Genomic DNA, 21,976 nt, shown 5'->3' with positions numbered 1-21,976 from the left:
AAAAAAGAAAAATCTGTGTAAGTCTATAGCTCTCTGGGCTTGTACCCCCTTCTAATTTGAGCGAGCTTAGTGCCTGGCATTTACCAGCAGCTCCCTGGTATATGACAGGTCAGCAGGGATCTAAATCAGTTGGAGGAATTGCCCAAATTCAGCACAGCTGTGTCAGACCTGGCTTGGACCAGAGCACAGCCTGTGTGTTGTCAGGCCCCTTCCTCATGCAGAACACTGATCTCCTCCACTCTCCTGCCCCCATCCCCTGAGCAGCACTGCTGCAGCTCCCTCTCACCGTGAACCTCCTACTACAAAGAAACGTCTCGTTTGTGCTCCTGGAACACCAGGCTGGAGTCCTGCTGCTGTGTTGTGCCTCTGGTCTGTAACTGTGCAATGCCGTCTGATGCAGCCGTGTGGTTTGTGAGATACCCCTTCTTGGTTTTTGTATGAGGAAAAAAAAAAAAAGTCAATAAAAGTCATCAGTTTCCCATTTTTTTTAAACTTGCTCTTTGTATACTTCTCTGGCACCCAAAACAAGCACAGCTTCTAAATGTTAAACCCCAGATTTTGCCTCTCCTGTAAGGACAGACACATTCGGAATCCCAGAGGTAGCTACTTCCAGCTATTTCAGCTCAGATGCTCCAAAGAGGTCAGCTCGCAAGGAATTCAGAGGTTTAGCTTGAAAAAAAATGGTCAGAGCAGCTGTGATTTATTTATAATCGTGCAGATTCATCAGTCTAGAGACTGCTACAATCTTCTCTGACCTTCTGCTCAGCCAGGTGCTGCCTGCTGGGTGTTACAGACATATTTTAGGACTCTTGTTGTTAAAGGGGCTGGCTATTCTATCTGCTAACGCTAAGCCAGAGGCATTGATGTGGAGCAATCCTGGTGGTTAATGAATTCGGAAGCCATGGTAGAATCCTAGCAGAACGTCCCTCCCTCCACCACACCGGAGGATGGGAGTGTCCACAGAGCCCAGGCAATTTCTCACATGGGGTATGAATGGCTCCACTTGGGAACGAGTGGGTAGACCCTTCAATAGGAAACCAGCACAAGTTCCTTTTTGTAGTCAGAATTTTTATTTTTTTTATATCCAGGTTTATTATTAACATCTGAAAATAAAATCTTTCATTTACAAATAGGCTAGTGCAAATTAAAGATAATTTTGGACAAAAAAACCCCCAACAACAAAAAAAACAACCCAAAAAAAAGAGAGCTTGCATGTAACAAAAAAGAAATGCGTGTGTTAGGATGATCTTCCTGGAACAGCTGGCGGACGTCGCCTAGAAAAAAGACAAAAAATAACCCAAAATTCACAGGGAGAGGGGGAAAAGAGATTTAAAACAAAAGGTCAAGACACAGTAAAACAACTCATACACAAAATTATCTTAATAAAATAGGTTAAGAGAAAAAGGCACAGAACATGCACATTAAGGAAAAGGGCAAGAGCAAGATTAGAATCAGCTGGCTATCAGCACAGCCTCAGCTTTCATCCTCACCGCTTCCCATCTGACTTGCTGGCGCCAGAGAACTAGGACAATCACATCACAAGCGTGGAGGTCGCTGGTCATGGGCTTTCTAATTGTCTTGCAGCAAATAATATCCTCTGGAAGAGCTTTTCTGCATGGCCAACCTTAAAATTTGCACCACTATCTGCTTCAAACACTGTTGTTGGAGTAGATCTTTTTTAAGTGAGATTCTGATGAAATTGGGAAGGCTCAAAGAAGATGGGCCACGGGCTGGACTGGGGCGTTGGGAGGGACGTTTCTGGGAAGGGTTAAAAGCATGGGCGAGGGCAGTGCAATGAATCTACTGCCAGCCTGAATAGGAGAGACCCTTGGCAGCCGATGGCCCCGTGCAGTGGTTAGAGAAGAGCGGATACTCCTCCTGCCACCCGGCACAGAGCACTCGTGTCGCCCACCAACATGCCAGGAACCAAATTCATAGAGGGGTATGTGACATACTCCAGCCAGACGGGATGGGACACGTGTTCACCACAGGGGAGTGCACAGGCTGCCTCAGCCACAGCCATTGAAAAGCATAAAAAAAAAAATTAAAAATCTCAAAACACTACAGCAAGCAAGTGAATACAATGGGGGTGTTGCTGCCTTGCTCATCCCACCCTTTGCTCCCCCCTTTCCCAAAACCTAAGGACCAACGTAGTGACTGTCGGGCTCAGTGAGAAACGTCCTCTCCCATAGGAAGCGGCTGCACGGCTTGTGCCATACAGACCATCCCCTCCCAGCACAAATTCCAGTTACTTGGCTCATACGGATCTGGAGGAGGAACTGAGCAATCACGACACCTACACATTCGTACACAAGCAATTGAAGGGAGAAATCCCTTCCACACATAACGCATACACGTGCACATTTTTGCTCCAGCTCCTGCTCTGGAGGACGCTGGCCTTTCTGCTCAGCTCTGAATCTCCCCAAAACATGCTTTCCCCAGCGATGAAATGAATACCAGGTACTGCTTGAAAATCATTCATCCATTTCCCAGCAAAACATCTCTGCGGCACTCCAAGCCCCGTGCAGGGCAGCAGGCTGAATGCCTCCCATGGGTTCCATCTCCCCCATCTCCCCCTTTAATGGCATCTCCAGTGATCTCAATGCAAGGCGCATCTCCAATAAATCCTCACTGCAGTCCCAACAGGGGCGGAGTGTGGCATGCTGAGCTGGTGCTGCGAGAGACAGAAGACCACTCATGCACATCCAGAAAGTAATAATAAAAAGCCCGTCAAGAGTTACAGTTTATTTCAGGTTCAGAAATGCAGCATAACATTTTTACAGCAGGTGTAATGTGATGCTCAGTAACAACCATGGTTTCAGGAATTGACTTGCTGTGCTCAAAGGTCAACACCAGGAACCATTTACAGATATGAAACCAAAGGCAGATATTCTGGCTCACATGAAGTAGAGCATTAAACATACAGAGCAAAATTCAGAAAGAAATTAAGCATTTGCTTCTTACAAGAAGAAGTCATCATTTACGCCATCCTGGAAAAGTAAAGAGACAGGCAGTAAAGCAAACAGTCGGCAAGACGGGACAAATCATAGATCAAGCAAGAGTGGAGGACTGTCTGGACGGGAGGAGCCATCGGTATCAGCTCGCCTGCAGACAAAGCAAGAGGAGAGACAGGCAGAGTGACATTCATTTACACAGGGAGCTGCTCTGCTAGAGCCACGGCGAGGGGGACGGTGCCACCAGCGCACCAGGAGGCTGGGTGCCACCCCGGCACGCCAGGGCAAGAGCGCTGCTTCCAGTTCAGGAGGTTTGGACTATTTTAAGACAGAAAGACAGAACTAGCCAGTAATCTCAGTATGCAGTATACATGTTGTTTAGTGTAGCTGTCTGCGAGAGAGAGTATAGTATTTTCTATGTTATAACACGAGATGCCATAACTTATAATGTATCTCCTTTAACATAATAAATAATCTACTTTTATGAGGCTTATTCAGAAAGTGCAACAAGATCAGCAATAAAATAAACACACATTAACTATGTACACGAGCCTTTTCATTGAACATACAATCTTTTCAATCCTGACACCAGATCCCTTGAGATTAAAGGCCGAGAGCTATTTACGGCATGTGCAGGCTCCTCAGCTGTTCGCCAGCCACCACGAGGTGAGGTGGAACATGTTCTCCAGGCGGAGGCTCAGCCTTAGCCTAAATGCAATACTAGATGAGCACCCTCCTGAAACTTAGCTACGTACATCACCCAGCTCATTATGCACCTCACGTAAGATCAGAAACCCTGCTGTTGCTTAGTGGGAGTCTCCACTGCTTCCCAGCAATCTTCTGGGCTTTGCCAGAGGGAGTGGATGAAAGGAAAGGAGAACAAGCTGTGCTCTCCGATCCGGGAGGTCAGGCTGGGCTCAGCCTCCGTGAGGGTGTCTGCAGAGGGGGCAGCGGCCAGTCCCTCCAGCAGATGCGTGGGGTGCTCGTCCTGCTGTCCTTCAGGCATGGAGCGAGTTGTGGCCAAGGCAGCTCCTCCGAGAACAAGGGACGGGAGAGCCACGACTCGGCAGCACCAGGAGCGAGCGGGACGGACCAACCTGCTCCAGGCATTGCAGGGCAGGAGGAAAGGAGCCGAGCTTGGGAGAACACTGCTCGCTCAAGGGGGGGGGGGGGCGGGCAGTTTCTTGGGAAGCACTTAGCATTTTTCCTAGAAACAACAATTTGATTTAGTTTGTTTTGAAAAGCATATATGCAAGAAGTCAGGGGTAAAATCATCAAACCCTGGATCTGTGCTTAAGGTTAATTATTAACCTGCACATCTAGAAGCGCTGTGTTTAGGGTACAGGGCCAGGTCCAGATGCGATGTGCAGGGGGATGCAGGGGAGGGAGGGTGGTGCAGCTGTGTCCCACCACCTCCCCATCGAGCGCAGATCCAGACAGTGCTGACAATGGGGCCGCAGGCGCCTTGCTGCCGCCTCCTCTTTTGGGTAAATCCACCCCTGAGATCTTCATTTACAATCCAGGATTACTGCTGACAAACACCATTTCTTGGGGGACAGAGTTAAGGACAGCGCTGAATCATGCTACCTACCTCCTTATGCTCGACAGAAACAATCATTAAAGGAAATTAAGGAGTCTCAAGTACAGAGGATTTAAAAACATGTTTTTATGCCAGGACCTATGTCATCTAATTGAGGCTCCTGACTTACTGGCATTACCGCCCTCGTCCCTCACGCAGCCACACAGCTCTGAATCACCTTCTGGAGGTGCTGCCTCTTTCTGCTGGACAAAGGGGTCCTCGGATGACAAAGGCGAGTGCTTGGGGTACGGTGGGATAAACGCAGACCACGGCCTTGCAACGTCACTGAATGAGCATCAAAATCTGGGGTTGAAGTGACCGTCTGTGGCTAAGGCACTAAGCCCGGCTTTCCGTCAGCAGGCAGCTGCCTGTCAGCAGCAGGGTTCTGATAAACTCTGTACAGCTTTGCCAGCTAGGCAACAGCAGGGACTACCATAGCCATTTACAAAAATGCATCTAATAGATGCATTGCATGTTACAGCAGAGTGCAACACAGCAGAAGACTGTGTAGAACACAAGAAAAACCATCAAAATATGTCTTTTTCTTTTGTTTTTTTGGTAGTAAAAATCAGTATGACTGTGGTTGGGTTTGCAACCTTTTTTTTTTACTTTTTTCTCCTTGCAAGCTGATTCTGTGCATTTGGTGTTGGAGATCTGGGCCTGTTCTCCCAACACTTAAGCAGTCTTCTGAGATCACCACGATGCCGGTGCTCTGACAAACTCCATCTCCACTGTGCCTCAGATGTTGACCTCTAGGCTCCCCAGGCGTGTATCACAAGTATAAGGTTGACAGGAAATTAAAGTTAAGCTAATGTACAAATCATGATGCTTTCCCAAGCTCGTCTCTCTTATGCAAGCTGAAACACGATTTGCTTCAGTGGTGAGCACAACTAATCAGCAGCCTGGGAATACTTAATAGGCTAAATCCCCATTTGTTGTGGCTCTTTGATTGGATTCTTCCTAACCATGGGGTTACAGCATACTAGAGCCTCACATGCAGTCTTAATCAATAAATTTATTAGACTGATTATGCTGAGGGTCTTTGAAACCACCCATTGCTTTGTCTAGGGATCTATAACCGTAATCATACTAACAGCAGTTCATATTTTCTGAAGAAACAGGGCCAAATTCATCTCTAGTTTAATTCTGTCAACTCAGTGAGTTTTAAGCTATAGGGGTGACACTGATTCTAAGCGTTTAAAGTGAAGCAATGCAGTTAAGACAGAAGGTTTTTATAACGCATTAATATATAATGTGCAAAACAAGAGGCAGAGAGGACCTCTGCAAGTGAGCATCTGCTAAAATAACCCACTGCCAGGATGCGCAGCTGAGCGCTTCTCAGTGCCAGCTGCATAAAGCGACTCTGATCTGAGGTATGCAGGACTCCCAAGTGATGGAAAGAGAGAATCTTTATATAAAAGGGGCCCAGCAGAACTTTATCAACTGGCGTGAGCACACACCTCGCATCCAAACCAGACCCTTCCCTTGGAGAGCTCAGATGCAAACCTCGGCCACAGCTCCATGAATTGGCTCACACAGTGGGCAGCAGAGCGGTAGCCCATTTACAACTCTGCATATACCTATATCTGTACCTATAGCTATACCTCCTGTTTCACAAAATGGCCAAAAGCAACACCCACTTCTCTGGATCCTGCCACACGGTACATTTATACGTCTTACAAGCACTCACAGAATCCCCAAGGCTTCCCACGAGTGGGAGCACGAACGGGAGCAAGCACTAGCAGAGGACAAGGCGAGCTGGCACACGCTGCTCTGCCGTGCAGCGGCTCTTCAAACCTCTGCCCTTCGACATCCTCGCGGCAGGGTGAGACGGCTCCACACTGAGCCCTGCAAGCAGGGGCACCGCAGCCTGGTCCTCACCCGCCACCCAGGCAAATTCGCGTGTCAGCTGCCGACGTGGAAATAAAGCAGAACATGCATTGTCCCATACACACCCTTTTTGTTTAACAGCATTCCTTCAAAACTAGACTTCGGATAAGAAGAAATTATGGGAGAAGCAGCCATCCAGCAAGCTTCTTGCAAGAGAGACATGGAAGCGTGGGGCTTTCAGAAGAGCTTGGTAAGAAACCACATTGCTTTTCTTTGCCCGGTTGAGCCATTAAAAGAGAAAATGGGCATAAGTGTGTAATTCCAAATAATAGAAAACCTGGAAGGTACAAATAAAAGCGAGATTCCTTTCAGATAAGAGGGGAAAAAGAGGCAGACCAAAGCAACACGTGCACAACTGCACAGCAAGGCAAGCGTTCCATCCACTGCACAGGGCTGTCAGCACAGCTGCCTGGGTGAAGACGTGTCAGTAAGTTAGCTAACATCAGCTACTGCAAAAGGAAAAGTCAAGGCAGCACACACCTTCCCCAAACATTTAAGACCTCATATACAATGCAGAATGGACAGAGAGTATATCAGTAAAATTGTTACTTGCCTATAGATGTCCATACATGCGACTATACATTGGTTATTGCAACAGTTATCAAGCAATTTTTTTCCACGTATTTGGTTAACAACGAACGACATGCCAGAAGCTTCTTTTAGTCTAACATGGATGAATCTAACGGACGAATTACAGTGGGCCGAGTAGGTGAAGGGGGTGGTCTTCGACTGGAGAGAAAGAGAGAAGAAACAATAAGCACAAACACTGAGAACAAACTTGGCACCTTTTGCTGTCACTACGTGAACATGCACATGCTCCTAAACACAACCACTTTATTTCCACGTACGCTGAAGCACGACAGTCCTAAGCATCCACTATAAGAAAGCAATGGCTTTGCCTCATGCCTACCATGCCTTAGCCCTCTCGTGCATCACACAGCTCTTCTCTCTGGCCAGCAGCCTGGGTATTCCCCAAACACAGTCACCTCCTTGTCTCAGAAACCATCAGGGGAGGATCATTCCTGCTTTCGCAGGGGTCAGCCCCAGCCCAGAGAGCCACCGAGCAGGCTGACAGGCAGGTTTCCCAGTGGCTAGTTGGATGCAGGAAGACAGCTTGCAGCAACTTCAGCTGCTCTTTGCAGAAGCAGAAAAACCTGATGCAGTTTGGCCAACCGCAGCCACACCAATGTGCCCCAACAGAGGCACAAACTTCAAACTTTATGTCAGTTACGAAAATGCTGTCTGCGGCTATGCCTTCTGGAGTCATTCATTTACCACTAATGCATTCTGCTATTAACTTCAGTAACTGCTAAGGCAGTCCCAGATTTTTTGGGAAGGCTTATGGGTCTTTATTCCCCTGTTTCAAACGGCTGATTCAGCACAGGCTCCTGCGTACTGCCAGCCCCCGCGTTTCATCTGATCAGAGGAGCAGTGCAACGGGTAGCAGCAACCCCATCCTCCTGCACGTCCAGGCTGAGCAGGGACAGTTCCGCCTGAGACCTTTCCCTCCCTCGCTTCGTCCCAGGACGGCACACCGACTCTGACAGAGCTGTAGACAGATTCTCTCCAGTAGCTACGTAATCGCCTTTCACATTTCTGTGTGCATTTAGGGTACGTGGGTTCTGTCAGTGCCGTGCAGAAGTAGCTCCCATCAGCTTACTTAAACAAACCATTCTTGTTTTGTTAACGCTCCATTCCGCCTGGGCTAAAGCACCCCACCGCTGAGCAAAGCCTGTGCAGAACTTGCGATGACAATACCTGTCTGGCCTCCAGCCCCCCGCTAGCTCAGACGGTGCTGCCTGGCGCTGTTTTGTGCTGTATAAATACACCGCAGAGCCTGTTTCTCACAGCCAGCCTGCCCCTTAGCTAGCGATGCAGCACCCTCCAGCAGGGTTTTGTTGCTGCAGTGATTCCTACCCATCTCTCGCACAGTGTTTTTGCTCCCCGTTTTCTTTAAAGCTCTCTCTTTACTCCTTAACCCAGCCCAGATCACCACAAGAGCGCAGGGATGCTCCGGGATCCGAGTGTGGTGGGGAGCTGGGGGCCCTTCAGCACCCACTTAGCTTCAGCTTCATTAACAGCCAGGACAAATTGCACAGCCCCCTCTAATGCCACCCTCCACCTGCAAAAGTAGGACAGATCCTGTCTGTGAAGAAGATTACAAAGGCAACTGTCTCATTCTGTTAAAGCTAAACACCAGATGAAAAGAATGTAACAATGTGTTAATCTTCTTTGAACTGGAAATAATATATGAGACAAATATACACTTGACAAAAAAAAAAAAAAAAAGGTCTTGCTTGGCTCAAACTGTATCTGGTAGGACAGTATTCTCTTTTGGTGAAGAAACGAGTATTTTAATCCCTAACATGCAACAAATACAAAATATGCCAACTGAAGCGATCAAGTAAATCAACAAGCTAAAAAAAAATAGGCAAAGTATAATTTCTTCATGGTGTATTTTTCTTACAGAAAAAATGTTACTGTGTTAACTATTGTTTCTTGTGTTGCTCCAGTGTAGGTCTTCTGGACCCATTTCCAAAATTTGTAGTTTCATGAAGAACCACTTCTAAGGCTCTGCATTTCTGCTGGGTTGCATTAAATTATTCCTTTGTTGAAATGCCTCACATTGCATTGTTTAGCGCTTACTGAAAACATTGTATCATGTGTATACAATTTACAAACAAGGGAAAATGCATACAGCTGTCTTCATATCAAATTTAAAAGATACAAGCCCAAGCATGCATTTTAATACCAGGTTGAACGCAGCACACTGGATTCAAATAATGTAATTTAGCCACATTGCTATTTAGCCCAGCAGAATCAGAAACTGCAGAGCTCAGCGGGAGGATTTCCTGGACATAATCAGTCAAACCAAACCTGAACCAAGATGAGGTCTGAGCCCCGTTCCCTCCTCGGAGCAGAGCTGGTGTCGCACTCTGACCATTATTTTGAATTTTCGCTCCAGCCCAGCCCAGAGCTGAGCAGCAGAAGCCCCCAGCAGACTGGTTCCCACTGCAGCACACGGCTCCAAGGGGACACCAGTGCTCCCAGGGGAGCCCTCTCCGAGAGGCAGCCGCTGCCACGGCGAGGACCCTGCTGCCTCTCCCCTGTCGCACACCCTCAGCGAGGGGACCCCCAGCCCATGCTCTCCATCCCCTTCACGCCAGAAATGCCTCCTGGTGGAGATGCACGTGTGTATCTGGGATGCTCTGCAGATACGCACTTGTGTGTGTCTTCCCAACGGGTGCAGGCAGGGATGTACACGAGGGGTGGGCAGACCTCTCCTTGGCTCCAGCCCTCTCCTCTGCCCCCCCGAGGGGTGCTGCCCGGCTCCCCTGCGGTCGCTCAGGGCTTCCTTCCTGCTCCTTAACCCAGCACACCAGGACTAGGGTGGGGGGACCCCCACCTGGAGATCAGAGGTGCCTTCCAGAGGAGCAGCAGATGCTCGGGAAAAGGCAGCGCTTGGGAAAAGACGTGCAAAAGCGCCGTTCGCCTCCAGCCCTGCCCTGACAGCCCCCCTGGGCCGCCTCCGTTCCCTGTGCCGGTAACGCGGGGAGGGGGGCCGTGCTCGAGCACAGCGCGGGGGTCCAGCTCGGGGGAGAGCCCTCACCCTCACAAGCCCCCCATCAACTGGTACAAGCCCAGGCTCAAGTTCAAGTGAAGGGAAGGACAAGCTCAGATGTCACCTGTCACATTTCCCTGTCAAGGTGATAAGTCATTCCGTGACCATTTTTACACTGGCAGTTGTATTCAGACCTTCCCCCCCCTTATAGGAATCTCAAGCCCAGAGCCAGCAGAAGCCAAGCTGCTCGCCTCCCACCCCTCCTTACGCCCGGAGCCGTGCTGGGAGCACAGGCGCAGCACCACGGAGGGGTGCGGGAGCCTGAGCACCCAACCCAGCACCCCGAGAGCACCCAGCCGGCAGCCCGCACTGCCCCGCTCCTTGCAGATCTGCTGCCGCTGTGTCCCCTCTGTCCCGGGCACCTCCAAAAGGCGCAGGTCTGCGGGAAGTCTAGCATGATTTCGGCACCCACCGCTTTCTGAGAAAAAGAGAAAGACGTAACGGAGCGGTGCCCCAGCCCCCGCCAGCGGGTGATTCGGGGGGCCGGGGCCGGCGGAGCGGCAGGGGGAGCTCCAGCCTGCCTCTGGACACCGGCGAGGGAAACTGGAGCAAAGCCCACCTCCCCCAGACCCCTCGTCCGCTCGAGCTGCCACGGCAGTGAGGAAATATGTGACTAAGGCCAACTAAATGTTTAGTCTGTGGCCAACAGATGATAGCGGTAAGAGACAGCGTGGACGGCGTTTTCTGCGCGTTATCGGTCCAACTCGGACAGCCCGGCGGTGCGCTGGGGGTGCTGAGCTGTTCCCAGGCCCCCAGAGGCGGCTCGCGGTTCACAGAAAGCTCCTTAGAAAAATGTCACTGTTGCAGGCATCCCAGTTTGGTTATCGTCTCCGACATATCAGCTGGGTTTTCCGAGTTTCGGGGCCAGGTTGCACTGCCTGGCCCCTTTAATGGGCTGCTCGGTCTGCTGTGTGTGTGTGGGTTTAGTGTGGTTTGGGGGTTTTTTTTGGGTTTGTTTGCTTTTTTTTTTTTTAAAAAAAAAAAAAAAAAGGGGAAACAGTGTTTGTAAAAGTTAGTGCTAAAGGGGCAGGGGATCATAGGTCCCCAGGGTTGAGTAAACGAGTCTGCAGAAAGAATCAGTTCTTCTAACTAGCTCACATTAAGCAGACATAAAGAATTTACCAATGAAAACTGTGGACTAAGTATGTATTTAATAACTCCCTGATGTTGCTGCAGAGACTCCCCCTTTGAAGAGCTCAGTGGGGTTTTGAACGGAGGGTAACTCTTACCCCGGTGCAAAACCTTTTTGTAAAAACGGAAAAGTATTACATTTCTTTTTAACCTAAGCAGCACCTCCCGTTTTCCCAGTTTTAAAAGAACTCCTAAAAGCTTCAACTAGGCAAATGCAGAGTTTTTGCCTCTAAGAAAAGAAACTAAATAAAGCAAGTCTAGACTTAAAATTCGATCAGAAACATATGGGAGCTCTTCCAGCATTTGCCTTTTGAGAAGTGCTATCGCTCCCCACGCCGAGGCCACAAAGTGTGCTGTCAGGAAGGCATGGCTGCAATTACTGCGGGGGCCCCGCGCAGAGATGGCTTCTCTCCTCAGAGCACAGCTAACTTACTTCTAAAGAAAAGGCTTTCATTTCCACTTACATTTTACATTCTCGTTCGCTTGTGACCACCAGAGAACACTTGTGGAAGGCATACACGTAACTAGATTTTACGATACATCCTATAGATCTGAAACTGTAAACAAAAGTCCATTATTCTCTCCCTTTACCATGGTCTTGGTTTCCCTATAACACTGCCCCATCGGAGTTTCCTGATACGTGACATTGTCTTTGCAGAATTTAATGAGCAAATATTAAAAGAAAATCTCTAAGCGGCTTTTAAGTCTGACCACAGGCAAATTTTATTTTAGGGGTCAACACCAATCTGCCTGTCAGGCATACAATAAGAGGATAAAACAGTGACTGACTTCGGGTGAGGAATAAATGGAGTTTCTCATTCAGGTGACAATTTAGAGAGACTAAGTCGCTTGTTATTGGGATCGTTATAATGCCTTGACTAATTTTATTTTTATACAGTTTTCCCTGTTTCGGTAAGATCCTGAGACACACATACAACTTAGCCACTGCTTTTCCTGGTTCTTGTATCAACCTATCTAACTTCTGTATGGTACCCTCCCACCTCCATCAGCCTCTGGATTTGGAAAAAATCCAAACCAGAAGCGAAACTACACTAACCGTCGTCGTTGAAGAATAGAGGCAAGATGTGGCCTGATCAGTCTATGGTCCATGCACACACTGAAACCTCCTTCTGGCCCACAGCAGATGCAGCATGGCTACAGCAGTCTCCCGGACATCACCGCAGGGGAAAGCACCGTGAATGGAAGAGGGAAAACCAAGAGGAGAAAAGGCACATGATACTAGTGACAGAGGTTGTAAGAAAGTAGGAAAAGCAGAAAAAGGATGATGACATTAAGAGGAGTAAAGCAGGAATCATGGACAAGAATCAGGAGGAGACGATGGTTATGACAGAAATGAGGAACAGCACTCAGCAGTGATGGAAGGAAAGAGTAGTTGGGGAATATCTGCATGAGATGGTCCCTCATCCCCGTGTAACGGCCCAAGAGAGTAAAAAGTTCTCAATTTGTTTCTGCACTGGAAGATGCCACTTTTCCAGCCACGACATGTCACTGGTAAGCATGCCCACAGGGCTGCTGTTGGTGGGCAGGTCAGGAGGGGAAGCACTGAAGCAGCCAGCACGGCGTTCGAGGACGCCTGCCGCTTCTGAAGCGGCCCCTCAGCTGAACAGGTATGTGTGGGGCTCCCTGCTACACACCTCAGCTACGTGCACAGCTCAGCCTCACTCCTCCAGGGGACCCAGCAGCGCAACCTTCTGTTAGTGGAACAATTTTTGTGTGAAGTGGAAGCAAGTTAAAGTTGTTAGATTGTGCTGTTTTATTGGATACCTATTTCTTTTAGGTGAAAGAAAGAAAAAAAGAAAGAGTGCATGGGAAGAATGTATCCTTCCACTAGCCACCATTACACTGCAGCAAAATAAATGTCCATTAATTCAAATGCTAGCACTGTTCCATAGCATTAGGGTTACTGAGGTTCCACTGTGCACAATTTAACTTAACACAGATACCCCTTCCAGAGGCCAAGAGGTCCAAAATATGATGCTCCACTAGATTAATTTATCATTTGCAACTCAAGCTACATTTTATATGTGACCATCATAAATTAACATATATCACACATGCATACAAATATGTTTGTATGTTTATGTGGGTGCTGCATTTTCAAATTAGTCATTTCAGGGAATTAATGTGTCATATGGAAAACTCAGCTTGAATAAACAAAAAAATATAATTCAATGGAGCAACCAAGAAGGATTATTATTCTTAACAAACTGTGTGTTCTTGTTTGCCCTTTAGCAGGGAACATGTCCAGTAAACAAGCGTGCAACACACGAGTGGAGGACTGTCCCAGCCTTTCAGAAATTCCAGGTCAGGATGGTCCAGAGGATCACAACTGCCTGTGGAAGAAGACAGGAGCACTGTGATACATTCCATATGCTGGTCTACCTTCCTCTGGATGATAACTGAAGGGCCACAAAAGCAGCAGGAGGAACATCTCATCTTTGCCTAGAAGCTCAAGTCTGGTGTACTGGTCTGTGCTTAGCCATACTGTTCAGCATCCGCGTGCACGAGCCATGTACTCGCTCTTTGAACACCGCACCTGCTTCTGCCCACTCTGTTCTTCCGACTCGCCTTTGACCTTCCTCTGTCTTTTTGCCTCTCTCCTCTTTACTCACCTTGGTGCAAGAAAGGCAGCAAACATCCTGCTGTCACCTCCCGCTGCAGCTGCACCTCTTCTTGTCCCTGGGGACAACTAACATGATTATCAGTGTCAATGTCATTAACGTAGCCATTGAGTGCCCTCATTCACTACCGGTCCGATACAGCCTGCCAGGCGCAGGAGTTTGAAGGGGAGCCTTTTAAGATGCCTGCAGGTTCAGGAAGTGCAAATCCTCACTGCTCTCTGTATTTACTGTCATATGTTTTAATTTCTAGCATAAGACAGGCTACAAATGCACTGCTATTCTGCCCACTCTTTCGGACAAGGCAAGAAATTTCCTGCTAAACACCTTTGCTCCAATCCTGCATAGCCTTCATGGCAGCTGTCATTAAATTACTCTGTTATGAGATGAAATAATTGCTGGGACAAAATACATCTTCAGGTTCCTGTATTTCTGGCAAACAACATTTGCTATTGTTTGACTCTACTTTCCTTTTTCAAGTTGAGAGACGCTAAAAATAAAACCCACTTCCTTCTACTAACAGTATCTTGAGACAGAAAAGGCTAAGGAAGCACAAAAAAAAAGAAAAAAAAAAAAAGCTTCTGCTGAAAATACTGGAATACATTACTTACTCCTTCAGTCTACCAGCTGACACTCCCAAAGCAGGCTGCCATTGTGTTTGAGGACTGCACTCGCAACCCCATCTTTATCCCAGAATTACTTCTTTCAACTCTTTGCAGGTTCCTTCTTTTTCTGTCTTCCTCCCTCTTGCATCATTTTGACTCACCCTTCCTCATCACATGGGACTGGCCTCCAGTAAGAGTAACGAAGAGCCACTTCCCAGCTTGACCCTCTTTGTTGAACTTGGAAAGTAACTGGCAACAGTCCCGATTAAACGGATCTCTCCTAGTTCACCTCATTTTAAAAACATTTTTTTGTTGTTGAATAAGGCAGGAACAAGTAGCTCAGGAACCATACTAAAGATGATCAAAACTACCTGATACACAATAAATATGATCAAACCTAAACTCCACGTAGAACAAGTGACTCTTCAGAGATATTTGTTCAACTGTCATAGGGTATTTCCCACCAGAAAATTCTCAGACTGCTGAAGATATGGAGAACCTCCCTCTGGCTGATGGAGGTGCTGATGGGAGTCTGAGTCCGTGGCAGTGGATACAATACCTAGGCTGCAACATCTGACACCCCATGAGCTTTGTGTTACTTGATCTTCGTGTTACTTGATTTTCAAGACCTGGAGGAGAGGTACATGATGGAGGGCAGCGAACAAAATCCTATTGCTAGCCTAGAAGGAAGCCACCCCTCCAGGGGCAGCAGGCAGGGAAGATCGGTATTGCAGAATTATAATGAAACCGCAAGAATTGCTGTGGTATTTTGCATGCTTTCGACACCTGCTCTGACTTCCCTTCTGGCCAATCCCTCCAACATTTATCTTTATTCAGAATGTTGCTTCTTTCATGGCTTTGGAAGCTGCAGGATGACCGATGGCCACAGGTAAGATGACCGGTATTCCTCAACTGCTTTTGCACATGGCACTATGGCTACTAAGTATGGCAGTATGGCTACTACACTGCTACCTAAGTGGTGTGGCTGGTGTTTCTAATGGTTGTCATAGCCACTGACACCAGGCTGCTGTTAAGAAAGATTGCCAAATACTGCATGTAATGGTTTGAAAACTGTCTTAAAGAAAACAGAAACGCAAGGAGCAGGAGACAGTTTCACAAAGGTGGCAGAGAAGGGGTAAGTTGGAAAGAAACCCAGATGAGATGGTGAGAAGGAAAGGAGGGAATACGAGGAGAAGGGAGACAAATGTACCAGGCAGGAAACCAAGCGAAGGGAGAAGGTGAAAGAGGAAGCAAACAGGCTGGTCAGGACAGCGACAGCGCGGAAAGGGCTGAAAAAAGGAAAACCAAAATAGTGATAAAAGAGCCAGTGGAGGAGTGGGAAAAGCAGAGCTCCTTTCTAAGAGATAAGGAAAAATAAATGGAGTCTCCTGCCTGAAGCAGCCAGCAGCGAGAGGAATGTATTACTGGGCGCGCATTTCAGCAAGAAATGTCAATCAGACTGGTAACAAATGACACAGGGGTGCCTTCCCCCAGGGCAGCAATCACAGGAAGAATAACCAAGGTTCTCATAGGTCTGGTGATTTTGGGGTCCTTGGACAGGCAGAATTGGAAACATACTGTCGAGGGAAGAGCTGTCTCTCCGCCTGAGATGGGCTCTGGCTTCGCATCACCCGTGTAGACATGTATTCTTTTGATCACAGGCATGAAATGCAGAATCAAATTGTTATTCTTCGCTTTTCTTTTTCCCCTGAAATTCGGCAGGATTTTGAAACCCCTCCATATAGCACTCTTGTCTCTTGGCTTGCACGAAACACTCCTAATTGCTGATTATACTTGTTGAAAATAACCTTCACTGAAGATCCATTCCAAGAGGACAAACGGATGCTACTGCCAGCCGGAGCTGTGCTCTTCCACTTGCCTGTTCAGACTGAGATCACCCAACTCACCACATAAATGCTTTAAGATGGGCACTCATTCATCCTACCAGGAGAGTTTGATGCAATGGGTGTTTGATTATTATTCAGATTCCATTTAAAAATACACTAGTAAGCTTTTAAGGCTGCAAGGTCAAAGGTTCAGCAGAGAGGCTGAGGCAGGATAACCCTCCTGGCCTTACATGCCTGTGCACTACGACAGGTTTCAATCAGAGGTTCATGTGCAATTTTTGCAAGGGATCCCCTTGTCGTTCAAGGCGCAGGGTTAGCCACTACATTAAATCTTTCCAAATAACCTTAATCTAAGTAAGAAAACTTACTTAATGGTTGATATTTGGCAATCAAAGAGCTGAGTACAGAGCCTGCGGACCGGGAAACCGTCAGGCAGCGATGCTTTCTGCAGCACTTCTGACTTGGGCTGGAAATTTCTAACTGTAATTACTGTCAAGTATAAATACTTTTTTGTGTCGGGTTAGCAGAAATACGTAATGGTGGCTTACAACATAGATTAGTTACAAACACAACAGGTCATATAATTAGCCTCAGTGGCACAATAAAACGTAGCTGCATAGCAGCCATCATGCCTTCCATGCTGGCTGGCAGAGGGTTGAAGTAAATTGTCGGGGGAGGATGGGACTGTTCACAAACAGCACAGCTTGATTTCTCCTCCTGTGGCATGCTTCATGCGTAAAGGCCACCCTCAGCCCCCCAGGGACTGAGCACCAGCGTGCCTGAGGGTGACACACATGCTCAAGGGCATTTGTGTTCCTGCCTGCTTGAGTGGATGGTCCAGCCCTTCATGACCCCAGGGTTCCACATCGAGTGGGGCCACGTATGTGTTCATGGCAAAGCAAGTAAATCTCCAGCACTTCACTGCAAAAGCCTCTGTGAATCCACAGTAGCACTGCGGAGCAGGGACACGGAGGGAAAAGGGGAGCACCATCCCACCCCACTAACACCAGGGGCAATGCTGCCAGGAGAAAAACATTTCCAGCTCAACTGTTTGTGTGACAAAGCTGTGATTGCCATTCAGGACATTTAAAAGCCATAAATCAAAGCATCTCCAGTAGAACAAGAGCTGATCGAGATCAAGCGTTCCAAACACACACCATGGTAAGCTGAAGTGGCTCTAGTGCCTGCCTAAAGCCATCTTACCAAAGCCAGCACACAGCTGCATTTTCTTTCAAAATACTACTGCAGCCTTTTAAGAGAGAGGGGGAAAAAATCTAAATTCTGGCAGCGGGGAATATTTCACAAATCATATATGCTTTGGCATCCAGCCCTTCAAGCCAGGGGCCTTTCCTCACAGGCTTTGCTGGGAGAGATCCACCCACCTCAAGTGGGATTAATTAAAAGAGGCATGTATCATGCAAATAGTTTCTGTTTCCTTATAGAAATATTCAGAGCACATAACCCAAACCAGCTTTAGAATCAGAGCGAAGCAAGGAAGAAAATTATTTCCTGCTCCCCTCACCCTTTTCCTTTCCCTGTACAGTAAAGCAAGGACCACTGAGAAAATGCTGAGAGCTCACTATGTCTGCACAACTCCTTTGATTAAACGCTAATGACGTGGAGGGAAAAGAAGGATTTTTTTCAAGGCAGGGGCTGTATCTCACTATAAGGTACCCAGTTCTCCAAACCAAACGTGTGGTCAGCCGCTCGTTGGAAAAGGACAGTCCAAGTCTCACCCCTGAAAATGATAATTTTCTCTTAAGGCAGGACAGGAGAAAACAGAAAGCTTGTGCTTCTTCACCGCGTCAGGGTTTTCAGCTCCATGTGACGCTGATGGGGCCACAAGTAAAAGCTCCTTCAGACAGCTAGATGAACTTTAAAAACACAACTTTCCTCTCAGGGAGCTACACTATTGCCCTAGATAGGAGAGATCCTGACACCTCAAGGAATTGTCGTGGAAAATGCTGGTGGGGCAGTCAGAGCGCAGAGCCCCAGCTCAAAAATAAGTCACAGAGAAAGCTCAAGTTTCCACAAGAACTCTTCCTCAAAACTATTTTGTTTTCCCTTTTAATATCTCAGACCTATTTTCTGAGTCAATTTCCTATGATCCTGCAAAGGCTGTTATTAAAACCAGACCGAGCGTAGCAGAAATTCCAGGGCTCAAAAGCAACGTTTAATAGGCGCAGGAGCTGGCCGCACCGTCCCCCTCAGGTGATTTTCCCTGCAGCCCCTTCCCTGGGATTTCCTCTCTCAGAGTTTAGTCAGCAGGAGAAACCTGAAGTTTCAGCAAAACGGCAAACCCTTCCTTCATTCTTAAGCAGCTGAGATTTTTTTTTTTTTTTAATGTCTGAGGCTTTCATAGCTCTAAAAAAAAGATAACTAGGATCCAGTCCAGAAGATGTGTATTGCAGATATTTTTTCCACAAAAATGTCAGGCACTCATACGTTCAATTATATACCCAGCTACAGCATTTTAAAACCACTGACCTCCTTTTATCAGCCACCGCTTTGCCTGCCACCAGTGGCAGTCCCAAACCGAGCTGCTCACCGGCTGCTTCCCCAAGTGTCTTTTTTGTGTTAGAAAACTCCTTTCTGGTCTCTATCCCACCTACCACTTACTTCAGCATCAAAAAGATTATCGTCAGCCACGCTCTGGGCAAGCCATCCCAGGACAGCAGCGCTCATGCACAGTCACAGCCAGACAGGACAGATGGAGGGGACATGCTCATGGCAAGCCGAGACGCCAGGGAGCTATGGTTCTCTCCAGCAGTACAACTGACAAAACGCTGGACCTCATTTCTGCATGTAGTATGTGATTTATCCCCTGATGGCACAGGGGACACACTGGGTCCAGTGCCCTTCAGCTCAGTGCTGGGCTCTCCCAGTGAGGGGATGCTGCTAGGACCCCCGCCCTTAGCACCAAGCCTGCTACCCAGAAAGGCAATGCTGGGTTTCCCCCCCACATGGCAAGCTACGGGACAGCCATGAAGGTGAACGAGAGCATTGTGTGGTTGGGCACTGATGTGATAATGCCCTTTTCACACCAAATATATAAAAATACTTCATTCCTTTGATAGGCCTCATTTATTTATTCTTCTTACTATAAAGGGTCAGTGCGTTAGAAACGCTGAGCCTCAAACTGAAGTTACTGACAACTACAACAGATCTATTTAAAAGACAGGTTTTCTCCAAAAATTCTCTTCTCGATTACTGTATGTAAAATTGAAAATGTGCACATTTGCTTTTCGTTTCTAATTAACTGGTTTTTTGTTGAGTTTTTTTTTTGCAGACTGTGACTAATTTGAATGTAACAGTTAATTTATTAAAAATGGAGAAACCTCTTTGCTCCAATATTGCCTAATCAGCCCATGCCTCTCAGAATTTAGGAAGTTATCGAAGACCTCAGAAAAAGAGGCTTTCATATATATGTATCTAAATATATCTATCAGTGGTTATGTGTATTATGTCATTGTGAAAATACATATTTAGGACATCTCATTCATATAACTTACAAAAAAAGCAGTTAATGCCACACAGAATTATTAAATATGGAAAGCTACTTTAGAAAGTACTGATAAATGGAAAGCCCTGGGAAGGAAGGGAAACAACGTGGCAATGAAAATCCTGTTCCTTAACTAATTGTTTTGTACTATATGATCTACACTGTTAGCCAACTATGGACTATTTTCAACTGGCTGTAAATTACTTGCCTTGTGGAATAAGAACCAGACTCCTATCAGTTTGCTCCACTGGTTCTACAAGGATCGCTCTTGTTCTCTCCCAGAAAAGCCATAACTTCTGGTGAGGACTCAGAAGTGAGTCGGTGTGCCCCTGCCCATCTTCTGACAGGAGACAGGTGACTTCAGCACACAAGCAGAACAGGGGTTCTTAATGTAAAAAAATCTAGTGTCTTCAGACTGACCAGAATTATTTTTTTTTTCCCCCCAGGAAAAAACTTATCTTTTCAAAAAGTCATATTTGTGCTAAAAAATGGTTCCTTAAAATGCCTCTGACCCTCTGCAGGGGATGCCCGGCTTTGCTTTGTTACAAGACATCCTCATCAACAGCGCCTGGCCTTCCAACACCATGCAGAATGTGTCCGTTATGCTCGAGGGAGAGAACCATGCCCGGCACCAGGAAGATGAGACACCTTACCTTGGGACACTGGGAGGAGCCCGGGTCGGCCGGGAGGGAACCTGGGGGGGTCCCCCAAGGGCTTCACCACCACTGGGAAAGGGCGGCAGTGGTCCTGGGCGGAACGGGACCGGGGGAGCCCCCGACTGAGGGCCTGGAGATGGGATTGCAGGAGCGGGTCCTCGGCCAGATAAAGGTCTGGTCGGGGGGTTGTTTAATGTAGGTCTCCTCTGCGCTGACGGACTCGGAGGGGGTGACCTAGTGAAGTATCAGAGATTTAAGAAGTTCAGTAAGGTGGGTTTTGTGGTTTTGGGGTTGGTTTTTTTTTTATTTAAAATAAATTATTTTTTAAACAAAATTAAAAACCTTTGTTATGCCTATGACAATTGTTTTTTCTCGGCATTTCCCTTTGCTGTCAGTGCCAGAGTGTCACACACATTTAAATGTCACCCGTTTCCCACAGACAGCATGCTTTGCAATAGTCAGAAATAAACATACAAGCAAAAAGGTAAACATGATGGATTTTAATATTAGAGTTCTAATAACGTTCTGTTAAGTGGATTTTCTAGGACACGGAGCCCGAGATACTGCATTACTATAACAGCTTGCCAGAAGAGGCTTTGTGGGTGCGTAATTGGGGCAACAGAAGCAGCTGCCATCTGAAGCATCAGGCAAGCGGTAAATCCACTGGATGGTCTTCTACAAGGCAAATACTCCGCATGGTGCTCACATACGTATCCACAGAACATGCATGTGTGGGAAAATGTTTTGATTTCCTTTACGAATGTCATTAAAGACCTGGAGGAGCATCTGCCCAAAAAGACAGGCGGGGGGAGCCAGTGATGCTGGCAATGTCTGTCTGTCCTAAATTTTGCTGCAATATGCTGGCAATGTCTGCCCATCCTAAATTTCGTTGCAATATGGATTTGAGGATCCTTACCTGCGGGCATGCTGAAGCCAAGAGTCATCTACAGGCGGGGGTGCGGGGGTTGAGACGGTGCTGGTGCTAATGTCGCCGATGATCGCTAGGGCTTCCTTTAGGGCTTGGTACATGCGGAGCATTTCATCTCGCCTCTGCGCCTGTTCAGCTGACTCCTCCATCAGAGTATTTTGGTCCTCGGAAGAGTACAAGTGAGCCAGGAGCTCTGCGTTGATAAATTCTTTTACCTGTTTCATCAGACAAAAAAACCAAACACACCACACACCAAACAAATAAACAAAAACCCCTACTGAAAATGCACTACTGAACAAATACAGCATAAGATCCATGGAACCAGGAGATAGCTCGATTTCATCAGTTTCTCCTGCCACCTTACATCAGTTCTGCCGGTCACGCAGTTTGTGTTCGGTCAGATCAGGGACTACAAAGTGCTGACCCCTGGGCTGACGGTGCAGCAGCCTGAGGTCTAGCTGTGCGGCCCAAGGAAAGGCTGGCACATGCGGCTGGGCAGAGCGGCTGGAAAAGGACAGGCTGGACCTTTTGGTAGCTGCCCGCACACAGATGGGCTTCACACGATTACGAAGCCATGTTCCAAGACAAGGATTCACATGCCAGGCTGAGATGGGTTTGTGTGG

At 47.4% G+C, this 21,976-nt stretch overlaps 1 protein-coding gene across 3 annotated transcripts in view; it reads right to left on the bottom strand.

The window, feature by feature from the left end:
• Nucleotides 1-103: 103 nt before the first annotated feature.
• DNM3 (dynamin 3) overlaps nucleotides 104-21,976 on the bottom strand; it is a 187,029-nt gene continuing 165,156 nt past the window's right edge. Inside the window, exons 18-20 of one of the 3 annotated variants that reach the window (XM_055724417.1) lie at nucleotides 21,342-21,568; nucleotides 20,423-20,659; nucleotides 104-1,274 (exon numbers count right to left, since the gene is read on the bottom strand). In XM_055724417.1, coding sequence (XP_055580392.1) covers nucleotides 1,238-1,274; nucleotides 20,423-20,659; nucleotides 21,342-21,568 — 501 coding nt within the window. In that variant the 3' untranslated portion in view covers nucleotides 104-1,237. Of the gene's footprint in view, nucleotides 1,275-2,713; nucleotides 3,106-3,179; nucleotides 7,153-20,422; nucleotides 20,660-21,341; nucleotides 21,569-21,976 lie in introns of those variants that run through there. The other 2 variants (XM_055724416.1, XM_055724415.1) reach the window with 2 other exon arrangements.

This window comes from Falco cherrug, chromosome 12 (assembly GCF_023634085.1).
Source record: "Falco cherrug isolate bFalChe1 chromosome 12, bFalChe1.pri, whole genome shotgun sequence".
In the NCBI taxonomy this organism is placed as follows: Eukaryota; Metazoa; Chordata; class Aves; order Falconiformes; family Falconidae; genus Falco; species Falco cherrug.
The sequence above is the reverse complement of the archived record's forward strand: the minus strand, read 5'-3'. Positions and strand labels throughout refer to the sequence as shown.